Below are 20,168 nucleotides of genomic sequence, written 5' to 3' on the forward strand. Positions count from 1 at the left end.
ATTCCAGCTTGCAGAAAAATAATTTCCTGATATATGAAAATGCCCTCAAATCAAATATCTGCTTCCTTACACATGTTTTTGATACCTTACCTTGTCTCCTTTAGTGTTTATTTCCTAAGCGCACTCTCACTGCACTAGCTAGTAGAATAAAACATAATTCTTCCTGTCTAAAAACTATCTTTTGCCAAACTGATGCCAGTACTTAGTATCAGGTCCCATTTTTATCAATATGCTGCAGCAGGGCAAGCAGCCCATTAAGGAGATGCTTTTATGACTGAATGTGAATTATATTGCCAGATGATTGTGACACTGTTACAGCTGATACTGTGCTAGCTCATGAACAAAGAGGTTTATGTTCTCTGGTTATCAATCTGCTGCTTCTCAGTGAGCAATAAAGGGCAGGCTTCCTCTCCACTTCACAGCAGGAGAGAAAGCCTGCCCATTGGTTTGTGTTAACTTTAAGTAGTTTCTACATCCTTTACACAAAATAAATGTTTAGCACCGCTGTAACTTTAAGCAGGCTGAGTATTAATCTTTGGATTATGAGCATATTATGCTATTACTGTTTCCTTGATTTTTCTTTACATCACAAAATGAAAGCACAGCTATTATGTCAAAGTGGGAATTTCCTCAAAAATCCTTTACATTTGATTGGTCTGTCAGTGCTCCAGGAAAGCCAACACCTTTGTGTCTGATCACTCTGCCAATGTCCTCTTATGGTGACTCTCCACTGAGCTGCCCCCTGGGTCAGAGGAGGCTTCCACAGACTTGTTCAGGGACACACACCAACAGCAGGAGAGAGACTCCCTCCCAAGTCTTCACACTTTAATTCAAGTATGTTGCCCACTGCTGGCAACTGCCAGAGCCCTTGAAGGACTCACCAACAGTTCAGGGGACAACACTTTATTAATATACACACTGTGAGTGGAAAATTGTGACAGGTTAAAGTTCAAAGAATGACAGTGAAAGTAGCTGACTGCAAAAATGTATTCAAAGCAACACCCAGAAAAGCTCTAATCATCAATCAAACCTAGCTCAAGATGATCATTCAGCGAGCATAGAATACAATTATTACCCAACAGATATTCCTTTGGAGGAGGAGACAGGTTCAGCCCATCCCCTGATCCCAGAAGTTATGACGGAGTCTTCTCTTAACTTTTCCCCATTCTTAACTTACTTTTATACTATTTGTTTAGATTGAGCTTGAGTGGCTCTAGTGATGCACACCTTTGCTATTGATAGGTGCAAAGTTCTCTCACTTCTCTCTTAAAGATATTGTCAATGAAATATAAAGTGCATGCCCAGCAAGGGGAGGTTGTTCCTTGAAGGCAGGTAGCTCAGGGATGGAGGGCTATGTTAATATTACAGTTAGGTTTTAATGAACCCAGTTCATCTGGGGACAATGATTTCACCACAGCTGCTGGCAAGGCACCTTCCCCTATCTCCCCTGGCTGACAGGTGCTGTGCTGTTTATCAGCTGCAAAGGTCCATCAGGTTCCCCTCCCAGCAAGGATTACTTCAGAGCCTAACCTCTGTGTCTCCACTCTGCTCCACCCTCCATTCCATTCCCCTTAGCATGTGCCTAAATTTGCAGATTGGGTATATGGGGAGTCATGGTGGAATGGGTTTCAGGCATGCCACCTACATTCCACCCAGGCAGCAGCAACTCTATTTGACCCTATAATTTCTGTACTGTTCTAACTTCTGTTCAGAATGTGAACACAACCTCCCAGCTTTCTCTAATTTTACTCCCAGTCGTCTTCCCATGGCAATCATGTGCAGACCTGTTACTCCACCTCGAACTCCATCAATAGGGGCTGTAGTACACAATGTTTCATTCTCAGACATAAACGCCACACCCTACTTACAAACTCACATACTGTAAAAAAAAAAGATTGAATTAAAAAGATGTAAACCAGAAGTTCCCATTTCCCCAGTAGTACTCTGCACATTTTCAAATGCACTGGACTGTGCTTTCTCTAGGTTCTGGTTTCTGTGTCATGTAAATGGTCTTCAAAGAAAGAAAGTTACTCCATTATGTGCAATGGCCCCAAGAAACCTTTAGCTTCATCAGAAATCTGCTTTATCTAGCAGTGATGACTCACAGGAACGATTTTATTCTTTGAGAGCACTCCTTTGATTGGTTAGAAATTAAACATTCTCATTTAGCACTAAATGAAATCTCTAAAGCCTCAATCATACTTGAAGCAAGCAAACTAATCCTTAGAAAGCAATGCTTTTTGAAAGCAGTTTTGATCATCAGCATGATTTGCTGTTCAAAGGAATCCATTTATGCAAAGAAATTAAAATAATGTAACAGCTTCATTCAACAGTTCTGTCATAGTCATTAACATTTTCTTGACTTAAAAACAATTTTGCATCTTTTCCCCTACTTGCTCTAGCCACTGTTTTTCTGGAGTTTTGGAAAAGAAGGCGAGCAGTAATTGCTTATGATTGGGACTTGATAGACTGGGAAGAAGAAGAGGTTTGTATAAAGACATGTACTTCTTAATCTTTAATGCAAAATTATTTGGTTGAAAATATATGGTTTTATTTTGCATTTATTTTCAGTTCATTCTTTAAATCATTGTAAACTATGAAATAAGGATTTTTCTCCTCAGATGTTTCCTCTGGAATGTAAAGAAACTTTCTCCAGGCCAAACTGTCCTCTTTTTTTCACACTTTTGTAAATCTAAATTAATTTCAGAGATTTCAGGAAAAAATGCACTATGGGAGAAATGCATTTTTATTTTGAAAGCTGGAAATTACTGACAGCCCAGTGTACTGTGAATTTTGGCAAATTAGCTTTATCTATTCTTTTAGTTTGTCGCTGAGAGTACTGATGGAAGGAAAGCCTTTTGAAGCTTGTACCAGCCTCTGAATCTTCAGGTGCTGGTTTTCTCAGAGAGAGAGGGAAGGAGAGAGAGAGGGAGAGCACATAATTCATTTGGTGTTGGTACAGGAAATCCCCTTAGGGAAGATGCTAAACTTCAGAAAATAGCCTTAATCTTTTCCTCTCTGGTGCTCACCAGAAAGAAACCACATGCTCTTGGGACTGAGAACTCAGGTCTAAATAGATCTAGAATATTTTATTCTGCAGGAGAAAAGCAAGATTCAGTGAGCATTGAAGAAAAAGTGCCACTCCAGTGGGATTTGGACATATAGGTGTCTATAAATCTGCTCTCCCTACTCTACAGAAGCTCTCAAAGTGATGGTAAGAGGCTGCTGTAGTGGTCTCAGTGAAGCTGAACCTCTACATTGCTGCTTTGGTGGGAGATTTTCTTTTTTGTCAATCTTGTCAGCAGAGAATCAGACTTCTGAGTTATGGGATTTTTGTCTGTATGAGGCAAAGTAGCTCAATGAGGCCATGAAATGGTGGGATTGCTGGTAGGATTTTCTTTTAAATGCTTAATTACTAATGAAATAACCCAGGAACGCAACATGAAATAACTTACACAACTGGAAATTAATTTCTTTATAACAATAGGAACGTTGTTATCTGTGCACATATGCAGTCACTTCTGGGTGATACCCCAGGATTATCTTCCTATTTATGAGAAATACTCTAATATTGATTCAGCTCTTCTGAGATTAGTAGGCTGCTCTTGCCCAGGCTGGCAAGTCCCAAAGGGATTGAGACAGTCCTGCCTGAGGTTGTTCACATAGTGGTCAGGATCAGCCTGCAGGGATCATGACTTCTCATGGCTAGTTGCAAAAAAAGCCACCGCTGCCGATGCTGACAGCTAAGAAAAAGCTGTACCAAATTGCAATTTCCAAGTGACAATTATAGCTTCCTCTGTCTCCCTGGAATGAGAAGGAGCCTTTAAACAAACAAAATACAAAAGTACAGTATGAGACCCTCTATGTTTTTCCAAGGAAGCCTGGTCTTGCAGATGTTTATAGTTTGGGATGGTATATATCTTCATCTTTCACCATTTAACTCACCTGGATTTGGCATTATGCTGATTTATAAAGCCATCCACCTGAATCTTCTCCGATCAGTTCATTTACAAATATTGAATTTCCTGGTAAGGTTGTCCTTAAGTAACCCTTCAATTTTTTTTTCCCCCTCCTTTGTTTTTCCTTTTTTTCCCTTTTTTTAATAAGATATATTTCTATTCCCCTGGCAGATTATTTCAGTTTGGCCTGCAGGATGATATTTGCATGTTGGTAATTTTCAGAGGCTACTTGCTCCCTGTTGATGTCAGCTGGTCTTTTATTCTCATACCAGAGTTTTTCCAGTAAGCTGTGTCAACAAGACCTCTGTCAGGAGCAGTGGTGATTGCACCTGTTCCAGAGCTATTCAGTTCACCTCCTTTCCCATTGGAACTGCACTCTCCTCCTTAGAAAGAAACAGTTTGGAAGCAGGTGCTCCACATGAAAGTGTGGAGAAAAAGTGTGGAGATCATTTCCCTGCTCTGTGGTTCAAAGCCCACCTCTTCACTTTGCCATTGTCTCCACCTGCACACCACAGGCTTTGCTTGCAGGCTTACTTCTGGGGATGCTATACTTGTGCCAGTGATCAAGATTCAAATTTTCAATCTACAAATTATTTTCCTACGTCTGGGCTATAGAGGACAATATGCTTGGACTAGGAAGGATGGGACTATTTCAATAAGTTATCTGTTGAAGGAATAGAAAATTCTTGGGGGAAAAAAGGAGGTATTTCACAAAGAAATTTAGAGTAGCTCTTCTAGAGCACAAATACATGGTCTAAGGCAATTCACATTACTCCATATAATGTGTAATGTAAATACACACATATAGGGTTTCTTTCATGAAATAAGGTTTCTCTTATGAAAAAGTTGGAATTATCCATGTGTGAGAAATGGAAAGGAAGGAGAACAGTTTGTTTTATGTAGATTGGAAAAGACTCATCCTGTGGAGTTTCATTGGGAAGTTGCATGTCAGTGAGATGCCAATGAGAATTTTGACTCCAGAAGGTGAAAATTTTTCTCCTAAAGTGCTACTTTCTAATAAAATCACTGCTAATTAAATTTCCTCTCTGCTTTCCATTCAGTTATCACTAGGAAAAATCAGCTGATGGCTTTTATTAGTTATTTTAAAGACATCGATTAAAGAATTCTAATTACCATTTTAAGTCTCAAGCTTTTGATAATGAAGATTGTTATTTTATTAACAATATTTGTCTAGCCTTTGCTTGCTTTAATTTTTATTGTCAAATTGAAAAATAAGGGGTTTATTACAAAGGGAAATTTATTAATTCCCAGCAACAATACACTGAAAAAACACCATTTATAAGGCTTCCTATCTCTTTGTTATCACCTTCATGTCCTAAATGAAGAGACAAATAAAGGAAACAATGAATACAATGGAAAGGAGAATTGCACTTATTCAGATATGCAGCCTTGTGAATTGCTCACCACTTTAGATTCTCATCCAAGACAGGCACACAGCAACCCCTGCAATGTCCAGGCCTCTCAGTCTGGGGATGTAAGCTGAGAGTGTCCTGCCTCTTTCAACCCTACATATCTGGATTTCCTGCTCTTGCAAACCAGGTGTAAGGTGGGAGACATGGAGAGCAACGGCACCTTGGGTGGGCATGCCACAAGAGACCAACTGCATGCAGTTCCTGGCAGAAGGTGAAATCTGGCTTCTGTTGCCATTTGTAGCATATTTTTTCTCTTTCTTCACTGTCACCTTCTTTGTATCATTAACCTCAGCCAGACGCAGTACTGTTTACTTGCCCAAGCATTGCTGAGTATCATTAAACAGGTACAAAGTGTCATGCCAGATTTCCAAGTATTTTTGAGGATGTCTAAAAATAGCATTTTGCATTACTTGCATCAGCTGGAGATTATAGGACATGTGGATATGATAAGAACCTCCCTACACTGCAGATTGTAAAAGATAATCAAACCTTGGCTCAGAGAAGGGTGCAGAAAGTAAAGGTTTCTTGTCTTTGACAAGCCAGCTGGCAGAGCCCTTGCACAATCTACAGGGTGAAATTCTCAGGAGCCCTGCTTCACAGCTATCACACTCTGTCCTTTTTCATGCCCCCGGGCACACAGGAATGCTACTTACATTGTTCCTTCTGCCAGACTGTGGTCTGCTCAGCTTCCTTCAGCCCTGATATGGCAGGAACAGCTTGAGTAAAATAGAATAAGAACAAGGTATTACTCTGCCTCCACAGAAACATGCTTAGCCTTTTTGTATAGCTGAGGTAAGGCTGGTTCCCTCAAGAACAGAATTAGTTACAGAGGCATTGCAGCTAGGCATACATGCCTCTTCATTTTTTATATAACTTGTTACCAGGTTGCTGCATGAATTTGGAAATTAACTGTGTTGAGAAAGCATCTTCAACACTTGGAATGAGGAGAATGGGACATGACTTCTTCCCCCCTTCCTCTTTGGGGAATTATTAAAAAAAGATGTAGGATTTTATGATATCTCACCTTTATTCACATTCTGAAGACTTGTGTGAGCAGTTGCCATTCACCTACTTCAGTGCAGGCATTTGGGGTCTGGGCATTTCCAACTTCAGTCAGTCAGACTTCAGTTACAATGCAGTTAAAGGGCTGGCAGCAATTGAAATGTGTGAGCTGGTTCTTGTCTGCTCCCTTGTAGCCAGCTGTACCACGGAGCAGCTCTCCAGTAGACAGTAGAGTACTACAAACAGTGCTCTAATATCTGCCAGCATTTGGGAAAGTCCAGCCTGGTGCTTTAATCTCACCTCTGACAGTGTCCTGGGTGCCAGACTGGAACGAGGTGACACAGGACACGTGGCTCTTGGTGGCAGAGGGGTGGCACTACTGCAGGTGTCACCTGCACATGGGGTGATCCTGTCTTCTGGCAATGCTGTAAACAGATGTAACCAAATCTCTCCCCAGCTAATGCCCAGGTTTCCTTTCACAAGAGGGTTTTTGATGGCAAAGCATGCTTTCACATTTGTGCTGCTGAAAGTTGTTCCTGCTAATAATATTGTCCAAGTTAATAAGTAATTGAGCAGTGTTAGATGGCATAGATCCTTCTTCAAATGCCGAGAAGTTTTGCTGGTAGTAGAAGCGTAACCAAACGCCTAACAATCAGCAATTAGGCTTGGAAAAAGGAGGTTTGGTTGTTAGGTTTTGGGGTTTTTTTTGTTTTGTTTTGGGTTTTTTTCTTAGTTGTAAATTTCCAGTATGTACCAATAGGATAATATCAGACTGAAACATTCTGTGGTATCAGTCTTAAAACGATTTGTCTTGCAGCCACATAGTTTTGAAAGAGCATTATTTAGAGGAATAGCTAATTGGGGATTTTACTAAATACTTTCAGTACTTACTTTTATGGGTACAGTGATTTATTCTAGTTCTCATGAAGGAGACCTGATTTCCCAGCTCAGCTTTTATAGTAGCTGTGCCAGCTGCTGAATTCAAAGATTTAATTCCCCAGAACAGTGATCTGATAAAAGATCTGAAGTTTCCTACAGAGTTTTTCCCAGCTGTGCTGCATGTGAACATTATCTGTCTGCTCTTTTAGGAGGAAATACGTCCTCAGTTTGAAGCCAAATACTCCAAGAAAGAACGAATGAACCCCATATCCGGGAAGCCAGAGCCTTATCAAGCATTTGCAGATAAATGCAGCAGACTCATCGTTTCTGCATCTGGAATATTTTTTATGGTTTGAGAACTTTTTTTTATTTACCAGTTGAAAAAGAACAAAATATCATTATCTCTGCTAGTAGAGTAGGTAAATATTGGATATGACTGCTTGAAAGTGGAATAAGCTCTATGCCTGTTGAAAATCTACATAGCAAATCACTTGAGTTTCTGTCAAGTCCTACACTGGTTCCCTCTTCACTAAGTCTCACAGATAGCTAATCCCTTCCTTCAAGGCTGCACTGTGACACTGTACACAGTGACACAAGCCAGAATAGTGACACTATCACATTCAGGCACCAGCTCAGCTGGCTGAATTAGCTCACTGGTAGCCTTCCCTGTGCAGACAGCGCAGAGCGGTTGGGAAAGTTGCCATAGGAGAAGCAGTCGTTCTTTGTAAACTTCCCAGAGAACCTAAATAGGGTGCCTAGAGTTTCTTCATGATGTTAATACAACCTGGTTGCTCTGTGTGTTGAGGAGATGAGGAAAGAGAGTTCATATTCCTAGTGCAGTCGAAATGGAGAAACCAATGTTCCTTGACTAAAATGATGCATTTATCCCTTTAGTTATGCAAAACTAAAAGGAGCAGCAAAATCTCTCCTAACAGAGAGCTGCATGCACTTCTTCAGGAACACCCCCATCCTCTAATTTCAGTGAAGCAGATGTGGGCTGTTATTCACATGACAACAGGCATGGTAGTGCTGGTCTTGAAAACACAGTGCTGGTCTGGAATCAACAGACTGCCACGGAATTTACTGGGGCTTTTCCAGGAGACAAGAAAATGATAGATGTGTGCAGCCTCAGGAGCTGTGGAGAGCCAGGTAGGTGAACTAACCCAGCAACAGGGCAGAGGACAGTAAGAAACTGATGGGTGCAAAACTGTCCAAAACAATCTAGGTCAAGAAAGGCAAGAGCATTACTGAGATGAACTGTGCTCTGCTATGTCAGGTGGGTGGACACCCCGACTCAGCCCTTGGGGACACGTACTCAGGACTGCAGTCTATGCTCAGAATTGACACTTCAACTCCCATATTTTGTGTATTTTCCCCATGTTTTTTTCTTGAAGGGTGGAAGTATTTTACCTTATGCAAACTCAGTCATTAATCTTCTTAGACTGGTGATAGCTCTTACTCAAAGTTCCAGAGAGAGCAGCCTTGCTTTAAATTGCGTGCACTACAAATTATTGTCCTCATAACAGCCCTTAAAACAGGACAAAAATTATTTTCACTGAAGTTATTTTCATTGTTGGCATAGCATGGACTTCCAGCAAGTTAGAAAATCTACACTTTTTTTGACCATTTAGATGAGAGTAATTTTTTTTTAATTACACCTATAACAGGAGATATACACTTACCAATCTTCAAATTAGACCAGTTCTCAAAATTTCTCAGCATAGACTCTCACAGTGCAGTAAATAATACAGCTCAACTGTTACATAAGGAACAGTAAGTCATTAAGCAGCCTGGCTCAGCTGTGGCTTTCTCATTCTAGCTGTCACATTTGCTGAAGCTTTCATCAGAGAAGAAATCACAAGGGCAATTGAACTGGTTATCTTCTCTGGATAGAAACTTTCCAGACCTGTAGGAAGAAACAGCTAGCTAGGCTGGCTTGGCAGGGCTGTCTTTGAGGCAGTGCTTACAACTGGAGACATGTGTGGAGTGTGAAGCCCATCAAATCACAAAATCCATCCCAAGTATGATACCATCAGGCTGCAACAACAGCTTGAGACTAGCCTCTACACATCAACTGCAGATAAGAAAAATTTCTAATTCCCAGAGCTGGCAATACTGTTTCCCACATTAATGCTAAGGGCAAGGAAGATTTTCAATAAAATGTTTAAAACTAAAAATTATTTTAATATTATTTCAACTATATTTTCATTATGAGAAATAAAAAGAACTTGCCAAGAAGAAAAATCAGCATGTTGAAACCTTCCTCTGGAATCAAAAGGAATGCACTTTTAAAGTCTTTCATTTCATTTAATTTTGAGAGTTTTGGGGAGAAAGTGACTCCTGTTACGCTGGAAGTTTTCAGGTTCTTCTCTCTGATTTTTTCTTCCTTTAGATCTGTGTGGTGATTGCTGCTGTTTTTGGCATTGTTATTTACCGTGTTGTGACTGTCAGCACTTTTGCTGCCTTTAAGTGGGCTTTAATCAGGAATAACTCTCAGGTTGCAACTACAGGGACTGCAGTGTGCATCAACTTTTGCATCATCATGCTACTGAATGTGGTGAGTAAAATTAACATATCCAAAGTCATACCTAAGCCATCAGAGCAGTAGGTATCTCAGTCAGCAGACAGCCAAATGCTTTCTTTTTCTTTTTGAGCAGGAGTGGAGTGTCTTGCTAAGCCAGACATGGAATTACTGTTCATGGACATCATTCACTATTTATATAAAGTGCAATTCCAAACCCAAAATGTTTAAATATCTGTAAATATTTTAGGGAGACACGACCATACCCCTGCTTTATCCTCTGCCACTTCTTTCCCTTTATATGTATGCAGTTTTCAGTCCACTTCATTAATACTCTTCTTTTTAATTGTGTTTTGACGGTTTTTTTTTTTTAAATATAGTGACAAAGCTAATTCTTATTTACACTATTTTCAGTAATTCCAATTTCAGCTGTCGTGGTAGTTTTCCAGTGAGGATATGCATATACAGACACAATGTGCATAAGCAGAGCTCTCTTGAGCTGAAGGCTCCAGAAGGCTTGAACAGGTGTGATTTATTCCAGAGCTGCCCAAAGCCTTTGCCAGAGAGCACCAGAGACATGGTCTGGGTGCACTGCAGTGGGGCTGGCTGATGGCAGCTATTGTTGTGGGCTGGTTTGGAACCAGACTTGGGACAAAGGCAAAAATGGAATTTCTGTGTAGCAGCAGTCCCAGTGAGAGAGTAGAGCGTAGATTAGGCGGGGAATGAGTTCCCTCCTTCCATTGAGATGCTGATACTCCTGTATATTGCTCTGATAGCAATGTGTCTGCTCTTTGTTCCTCTTGGCAAGATGTGTATGGCCTTTCCCCATCCGGTTTTGTCAGCTGACATGATAAAAATGCCTTTTAGGTGAAGGAGGGTTCAGCCTACAAACCAGACAGGCACTGGAGCCAGAGTGTGTCTCTGCCTACTCAATAGCAAGCACCTTCTTCAAACAGCTTGTTAGCTTCACTCCAGGAGATATGCTGATTTCCCTTCCTAGGGAAAAGATGAGATGTTATTTCAGGTCTGCTCATTTCCAAGGCTGGCTCAGAGACTTCTTTCTTCCCTATGCAGTATCCAAGCATTTTCGTAATCTAAAAATTCTTTTTGACGGTTCCTTTTTTATATGACAGGAAATTCCAAGAGTCTTTCCTGCAGGACTTTGCTTCTTTCTTTGAAGAAGGAAGAAGGCAAGACTGGATTAGTGGCAGTCTATCCAGAACTGTTGTTTTTCCTATGTTTTCCCTTAGGTGGGACTATAGGCTGAGAAAGGACAGAAAGGAGGAAGCTGATTTGCTGTCTGAGATTGTACTGAGGGTTCTCTTCTTTTATGTTATTTTTATGTTTTTGGGTTTTGTCTCTACCTTTGGGGGATTTTCTTTACTCCACACGGAGCACACAATAAGCATAAAATAAAAAAAATTGAAAATTATATATTTGTATCTATGCCAGTGCAACATCCATTTTCAAGCTCTCAGTGTAAGTCATTGTATATGCAGTGAAGCAGCAACAAAGAAATGCTGCACAAAGGAAATTTCTTCATTCCCAAAGAGTTTAACAGCTCTGAGATTTTTCTTTTAAATAATGGAAGACTGCTTGAAGGTGCCTTTTGAGAAACTTTGTTCTATTTCCTAAAAAAAATCAAATAAGTGAAGCACTGCAACGATGGATTTCTCTAGCCTCATACCCATCATCATTCAATAAACCTTAGATCTGGATATAGCTTATGGAAGAAAAAGATCCACAAAATATGAAACTGCAGGAGTTTTTCAAAGGAAGGAAGGATTATGTTTTTTAGGAACATAATCCCTTGCTTCCCACGATGGATTAGTGTAGTTTACTGAAGGGCAATCGTGGGATTTCTTTTGGTAGAAGAAAAATCCCCAAAAGCAATTCAGGTAGTAGAATCCTGCATGAACCGTGGCTCAAGAAAGGTGTCAGAAGAACAAGAAAAGATACTGTAATAAAACCAGAACAGACCCATTTGTGCATGGCAGTAGAGAATTCACTGCTAGAAGACTTGCAAGCCAGCAGGGGTTCTGATACAAGTTGAAGCCTCTCAAAGCATCAGGGGAAAGGTCTAGACCACAAGTAAATTCCAGACCAGGCATTTTGAGCACACAACAAAACAAAGGGACCCTCAAGCATAATGTCTCCCAGATAATCTTGCAGCCTGACCTGGAAACAATCATTATCTTTACCTAGGCTATGTGAAACTGCTAATTCCAGTAGTACTGCCCGTGGGAAATAGAACAGAGAACAGAATATGATCCCAAACAGGGCCCCTTGAGGGTAGTAGTGATAAACAACAGTAGCAGACAATTAGATCCAAACATTGTTAACAGAATCTCTAACACAGTCTTACTGTTCCAAATGGAATAGCAACAAATTGAAGTTTTAATAAACCCTGCTGTAGAGCAGTGAACATTTGTAAAAAAACCACACTCCCTGCTGGGACCAGGACATAAATGACCCAGATGTTTAGCACATTTACAGTTGCCCTTAAGAGATGCTTTTAAACCCAGAAGAAACTACCTTTTCCATTACTTGAAACAAAACCATTTACTCCAAAGGAAGTGGAAAGCTATTCTAAGCATGAAGTGGTTGTTAACATGGATGAGAGATTTCAGGATGACTTCAGCTCTTAAGTAGGCAGTTTGATCTGTAAACAATACATTACTCAATTTAAGCAAGAGATTCTAAGGATAACTGCAAATAAAAAGAAACTTTGCTGACATGCACTGTAGGAGTAAGTAAATACTTGAGCCTGAAATATGAGAAGCTTTGTATTCCTGCAGGCATCAGTGAGAGTTAAGGACATTTAGCAATTTGTAGGAACAGGCTCCAGACTCATTTAAAGCAAATGGAAATCATTGTATTAATTTACTCTAATACTGACGGTGTTGGTGATGTAGTTAATAGGTTCAAAACTCTTTTGCAAATACTGATTGTGAAAACCCTCCAAGTTAGTTTTGTGATCTTAATGAAGTTTGGAGTCTCCTGGAGAGTTTGAGAGCATGGTACCTGAAAGTGCAGAAAGTACCACTGAGGATTTAAGAAAATGACACTGGCTCAGAGTAAGAAATGTGTCTGGTGGTGAGGACTACTAAAGATTTTCTCTGAAGTAACTCTGTCCCCCCTGTGCCTTTCCTTTCAGCACCAAAGTGCCAAACAAAACCAAAAAGCCCCAGATAACCAACATATCCAACATACCATAGCATGCCCTTCTAGGGTGATTTCTTTTTCTTGTGAGGTGAATGTTCCATAAGTAACTAAAACAAAAATCTCAGTTGTGCTGTTGTTTCTTCTTTTCTTTTTGGAAAAGTTCTCTCACCCTTTTCCACTCTGTATATAAAACAAGAACAATGACAGCATTTCTTCTCCATATGTTATGGATGAGCATTAGATATAAAAACTTTACTTTTCCTTGTTTGATTATATCACTGCTGTATTATTATGTAGTTTTATTGTCATTATCAGAACATCACAGAAATCATCTGCAGGTCAGATTTAACATGTTCTCTTCCTAGATTTAACATGTTCTCTCCATCTTTGAGCCGGCCATGTAACTAAGAGGCTGTTTCTTCTCTGTTACAGCTGTATGAAAAAGTTGCTCTTTTCCTGACAAATTTAGGTAAGTAATGGTAAATATAAAATTGAATAATATTGTACTGATTTATTGGTCCATACACCATGATAACATTCAAAATGTCTGCATAAATATGAAAAATCTTAACCAATTTACAATCTATAGGAATTAATGTTTTTCTTAAGTTTATAGTAAGAAAGTATATGAAGTAAACTACTGTGCCATTCAACCAGTAGTGACAACAGTCATCCACCTTTCTTGTTTCAACCCACTACCATCTAAGAATGTAAACAAATTGTTTACTGTAAGTAAATGTAAGATTTTTACCTTGGAGGAAAAGGCATGAGTTTGCAGACAGACTTAGCGCTCACAGCCTCCAGAGTTTGTAAACATGGAATAGGGGAGCCACATCTGGAAAAAAAATTCAGAGCTTGAAACTAAGGTGCTTCTTGGCTATCAAACATTTGCCTCTAAGAAGGGCAGTAAGGAGGGAAAATGACTGGGTAAATCATCAGCTCTACCTACACCTAAACTACATCATGTTCTAAACTTCAGTGATCCTTTCAGCTCACTTGCAAAGGCAGTCTTTGTGCTAGAGCAAGGAAACCTGTTTTCTAAGGGGAGCACCCACTGTCACTGGGGTACCAATGGGCTGTCATTCATTTATCCATGGCTCAGACAGGACCTGTGGAGATTGCAGTGGTTGGTGGCAATTGGCACGGGCTCCTTAGTGTCAAGAAGCCTGAAATGAGACTCTGGCTGAAGGCCTATTAAGCAAACCATATTATTGCACATATACAAATGGTTTGAGGAGGTTATTTTGAGCTCCTGGAAACCTGTGTACATTGATGATGCTCAGTAAATTATTTTGGACCAGATGGACAGATTTTCGTGCTTTGATGTTCAAAGGAAACAACTGATTTTAGCTACTCACAGGGCTTTTCTACATCGCAGAAGTCGTTGGTAATGTGTTCAAAACATATCTGTGTACAACAGAATTTTATTATTTTGTTTCTTTGTAAGCTGAGTCCTCATTTGTATGCTGTAGTTTTTAAATATTTTTGCTATCCTGTATATTGAGAAGATATCTGCTAGCTACAGTTGAGAAGTATGACTTTCAAGTTTGTGAATTGTACAAGCTATGTCCTGACAGCCTGGGGACAGTAAGGTATATTCTAGAGACCTTAAAGCTTGATTACTTGCTGTTAGGTTGTCATCAAGGTAGGTCTGCTATTTGCAGAAAGCACTTGTATGAAAATTCAGCAGGTCAAGCTTTTTCGATCCTGTTCAGACGGTTTTGTGATTTTTATTCTGGTGGCATAAGGAACTGTTTTGATCTGAATTATCTTTATCAGTGCAATAAGCTCAAAGTAGAACTGGCAGCAAAAGTACCCTGAGGACATTGAGGATGTCCTTCTACAGCTTTTACATGACCTTTTTCAGAACTCACATCTGTGCTCCTCCAGAGCATCACCATTGTCTCTGATGGGCATGTGAGCAAAGTTTCAGCCTCAGCAGGCTTGTTATAGTCAAACTTGTCCTTCCTGCAGACTGGCATCTAATGAAAGGGCAGTCTAAGTAAAGAGAATCAAGTTTATTGCTTTTTCTGTACTTCTAGTACTTTACTGGAGGCTGCTTTGGAAGCAGTATATGATTACTATCATTATGATACTCAGAATCACCATTAGTAACTCCACTTCTCTGATTACTCCTGTTCACAGCAATGGTCAGCTAACAGCAAGCTCCTGCCAGCTGGAAAGTGGTTCCAGAATATGGAACTGGTGTGTTGGCATGGACATTGTTTTGTTAACTTCTGTCTTGATATTTCTTGAGATAGAGAATAAGGGAACCATACTCAAAGGCAAGAATATGTCTTCCCCTTTCCTGTTTGCCTTAGCCCATCCACTGAAAAACATTTTTTCTTGGATTTTTGTGACGAGCTCCCTGGGACAAGGAAGGAGAGTCATGCAGTGGCACTCCGCTGATACATGTGGGCAAATCCATGAAACAGCATTACCAGGAGGATTTTCTTCAGTTCAGTGTGGCATCTCTAAAAAAAAGGCATTTAAATAGCTTTGATGGAATGGCAATGTCATTATGGTAGGATGCAGAAAAGGAAATGAGAAGAGCCTGAGCCTGTACACTTAAATACAGGTGGGATGTTTGATATATGCATTACCTTCACCACTTCCTTACAGTCTCAGGGGAATATACATATATATGCAGACACCAGAATAGATTTTTATGTCTCCATAAGTTCACTTGCTGAGTGCTGCTTCTGGATACAATTTTCTCTGCCAGGTTATATTTTGAAAACAGCAGGCTAATTTAAAAACATATTGCCAGCTCTTATAGGTGTGTGCAGCCTTTGTGCCAAGGAAAATTGATAATCTGAATAAGCCTCTGAAACTCTGGTCATTTTCTTCACAGAGCAGCCTCGTACGGAATCGGAGTGGGAGAACAGCTTCACTCTGAAAATGTTTCTTTTTCAGTTTGTCAATCTGAACAGCTCTACCTTTTATATAGCATTCTTCCTTGGAAGGTAGGATTGATGTCTGCACACTCATGTGTGCAAAATGATGTAGAGAGAAGAAATAAAATTGTTTGTAATGAAACAAAATGGACCATGTTATCACACATATCAAAATGCAAATTCCAGCAGAACAGATTGCAGTTTTATACTCCTTTCAAAAGCCCAGAAACAGATGCAGTTTTCATTTCCTATCACCACATGGTCTCAATATTATCTTAACAATTTCACTATTGGAAACAGATGCATCTCACAATACTATACATGCAGGTCATTTCACTCTGTTTTTACATGTGTTATTTGTACACATAAATAAAGGATAGATGGATAGGATAGGATAGGATAGGATAGGATAGGATAGGATAGGATAGGATAGGATAGGATAGGATAGTTCAGTTGGAAGGGACCTGCTCTGATTACATGGTCTGAACTGTTAAGAGTGAGTTATGAGCTATCATTTGGAGGGTTTTCCCACATATCTATCATATATGTTATATTTTTATTTTATATTTTACACACATGTATTTTTGTGTATTTATGCATCTATCTAAATATATATTATTTGTATATCTCTTTCTGTCAGTCTCCTAAAAAAATGACCTTTATAGTAGAGAAGGTTTGAGTAGAAGAATAATATGGATTATTTACATATGAGAAAAACTTTGGGGGAAAACATGGAAGAATAGTTAGAAAATATGGTTTTTGCTGGAAGCTAAAATTTCCACTGATTTCACAGGAGGCAGAGATCACAAAGCATTTTATGGTGTAAGGAAATGGACTGGCAGTTGAAAGCCAATTTCCAAACTGACATGAGCAGTTTTAGTCAGATTTTCCCTCCGCTCTGGATATGTTCAATATCCAACAGCAGAGTATTGGTATTGAAATAAAACTGAAGCAAAAATATCTGTAGTCCTTCATGAGGGTTATTCCAGGAATACCCAAAAAACTTTTTACAGCATAACATCTTTTATAGTTACACCAGTCACATTAAGATAACACCAGATTAAAATTAGAGTGTGAGCTCTCTTGTAATACTGTGAACAGACTGCTTACACAACATTTATATTCCTGTGTTAAAGATTTACAGGACACCCTGGTGCCTACTTAAGGCTGATAAACCGGTGGAGGCTGGAAGAGGTGAGTGCTCGATAACTGCACGCTGAATTATCTGCTGCCCACAGATGCCATGGATGCAAGCAGAGGCAGACACATAAATCTGCCTAGGAAGTTTTGAGTGTGTTATTGGGACTTCAGTTGCTGTCTAACTCCCCACTATTGACACTACCATCTGCTACAAAAGCATCTACATATTGATATATATATATTTTTTCCCTTTTCAATGCTAGCAGTTCTAGTGTTGGCATCACATTTGAAGAGTGGTATCAGATGGTTTAAAGATTCCTCACATTGGAAATATTTTATCCTTGGAACGAATCAAAATCAAATATGAATCTGACAACTTTTTGCTTTAAAAAAAAAATCCTTTCTTTTCTGTTTTTCTAGCCTTGCAGATCAGAGAGCTAAAATTATAAAGTAAAGAATTAAAAATCCAGACACATAAAACATATGTGAAATTTGACCAAAACAACTAAACAGACTTCCCCAAGAAGCTACTGGCATAATGTCTCATGTCCATAAAATCAAATTAATATGAAAAGCAATGACAATTTGGCTCTGCAAGTTACTCAAGGACCAATTCCATTTTATTTATTTTTTTTAAATAAATACATTCAGAATTCAAAGCCCATTTGATAGTTATAAGAGGAGAACAGCAGCAGTTTCTGGACCAGTCATTTACTTTCCAGTGCTGCTATGTGCACACTGAAATCCCATGGTTTCTTTCCTGCTTCACAGATGAATAATTGAAACAACTTTGCAGATAATTGACAAATGGTAAGTGGAAAATGCCTGCCAGCCTGAATTTTCAAACATATCTGGATACATAAGTATTTTGGTTAATAAAGGCCATTCAAATATTAGCAAAATAAAGAAATGAAAAGATTGGAATTTGAATGAAACCATCTTATTTTGTAGAGAATTCTGTTCATTCAAGGAAAGAATACTTGATAAATGGGCAGAGAGAATTTTGCTTAACATCCCCCCAAAATGTGTCTAGGGCTGAGCTGACTTGCTGCTGTCAAAGGAAAACAGTTCTGGTCTTCCTTTCTCACCCTGAGACTTGCTCCTTCCTCTTCCTCTGCATTGGCTCTCACTTGTCCAACCTGTGAGGAGTCTATTCAGTTCCTTGTATCAGCAGTAAACTTCCTTTTTCTGGCTGAGTTACTCTTCTGCTGATTCAGTGGGCTGATTCATTTCACAGAGGGATCAGACAACCCAGAAAGAAACTTATCTTTCTGCAGGAGAAGAGATGGAAGGAAAAGAGAGCCAGGTTTGTGAGGAAAGTGCAAAAATTAGGTGTTACTGGTTGGGTCAGTTGCTGGTGGAAGCTACGCTTAGTAGTCCCAGTTAAGATTTTCTCAGAGAAAAAAAGAGTCTAATAATAAAAAAAAAAGAGTTTAATAATAATAAAAAAGTTATTGACTGTATCTCTGCTAGGTCTTATTAGAAGTAACTTGCTTTAGAATACCAAGTCCTGATATCCGTCCCTCCAATACCCCTCTCTTCACCTGTCAAATTTTGCCAAGTCTAAGACATTTAGTGACCCCAGTCCAGTGTCCATGGACATGCTCAGACCACAGTTTATATATTGTTGATGTTGTGGTTGTAACATTGCTGCTACTTCATTAACACTGCACCCACCTCTCTCAGGGTATATTCATTCAAGCGACCGATTCCTAAAAACAGAAGGATGATGATTTAGAAATAATGACAGAGAAATAAAAAAAAGTACCAGAATAAAAAAATCCCAGAAACAACACAAAACCAACCCTGTCACCCCGTTAATCTAGAGAGATGCTTAATTAGGTCTGCAGAACCCTCAGCAGTGATCCAAGTTCTGAGAGCTGGATAATGAAGCATGTATAAGGAATTAATGTCTCATTTTATTCCAGGTCATTACTAATTTTTCTCACTAAAAGTTAGAGAGAAATAATCCCAGTTCTGTGACAATGCTTTGTTTGATTTATCTGTAATACTCAAGATTTTAAAACACAGTTTGAACTACATTGTTTGGATCTGCAAAGCCAATTGCACAAAGTGCTGTTTGAGAGTAGAAAACTTTTGATATCTTTCTGGTTTTTCCAATACCAGATAAAAAATTACCTAAATTTGTACTATCTGAAGATCTCTCCCAAAAGCAGCACCACTGCTTCAGGGTCTGGAGCCACTGCTAAAGCAAGCAAGCACTCAGCAAGAAACATTAGGAATTGTTGCTCAGCAGTGAGAGATTTTTAGTTCTTCAAGAAGATAACAGCTTTGCATGGTCTATTCTGTCACAGATGTTAAATAGCACACTATTGGTTGGCATGAACTATTTGGTTTATGTGCAGCCAGGAGGAATTTTCTCTTCACTCTTTGACTGGATGCACAGTCACCCTCCCCAAAAACAATTGAAATCAGTGGAGGAACTTGGTGGCCTTTGCCTCTGCCCTGCCCACAGTTGCTCGGCACCTTAGAAGCACTGCTGTGAAAACTGCATTGGTTTCAGCTGACTCCAACCTCTGCAGAGAATTAGGGGATAAGCTTAAAATGCTGACAGCATAATACAGGGTCATCTGTTCCCATGAGTTTACACTTCAGTAAAAAATAAGGAGAATGCATTTAATTCCCTTTTAGTAAATGATCCAGTATCATTTATAGCATTTAATAAATGCTTTAAAACTCAGCATAATTCCTGTTTAACATTTTTTTTCTATTTTTTTTTTTTCCTCTAGTGCCACCCTAGTGGATGCCTTATTGATCTCTGCATGCAAATGGGCATTATAATGGTGTTAAAACAGACATGGAATAATTTCATGGAATTGGGATATCCGTAAGTAAATGTAATACCTATGCTTCTGGAGGTCACAGAATACTAAGTTTATGTTTTCCTTATCACCAGTTAATAAAAGCAAGATGCAGTAGTCATTACAACAGAAAATTCCCCTAAGGCTACAGAACTCCAGATATATAGATGATGTTTGGGGCTTTTTTTCCAAACTGGACACAGTTTGCAAAAGTGAAAGTGTAATATAAATATTAACAAATAGGTAATACATGGGAAGTACTTGATTTTGTTAAATTGTATTCTTAAACTCCTTACAAATTGCTGTGTGACTACTATGTTGCTTTCATTAAAAATATTATATGTATAATT

At 39.2% G+C, this 20,168-nt stretch overlaps 1 protein-coding gene across 1 annotated transcript in view; it reads left to right on the forward strand.

The window, feature by feature from the left end:
• Positions 1–20,168, forward strand: part of ANO4 (anoctamin 4) — a gene marked incomplete at both ends in the record, with an annotated part of 123,552 nt that overhangs the window by 89,950 nt on the left and 13,434 nt on the right. Inside the window, 7 exons of the mRNA XM_084205385.1 lie at positions 2,403–2,485; positions 7,483–7,623; positions 9,666–9,830; positions 13,392–13,428; positions 15,814–15,925; positions 16,993–17,050; positions 19,747–19,844. Of these exons, the coding sequence (XP_084061511.1) occupies positions 2,403–2,485; positions 7,483–7,623; positions 9,666–9,830; positions 13,392–13,428; positions 15,814–15,925; positions 16,993–17,050; positions 19,747–19,844 (694 nt within the window). The remainder of the gene's footprint in view (positions 1–2,402; positions 2,486–7,482; positions 7,624–9,665; positions 9,831–13,391; positions 13,429–15,813; positions 15,926–16,992; positions 17,051–19,746; positions 19,845–20,168) is intronic.

This window comes from Fringilla coelebs, assembly GCF_963513975.1.
Source record: "Fringilla coelebs genome assembly, chromosome: 5".
Classification (NCBI taxonomy): domain Eukaryota; kingdom Metazoa; phylum Chordata; class Aves; order Passeriformes; family Fringillidae; genus Fringilla; species Fringilla coelebs.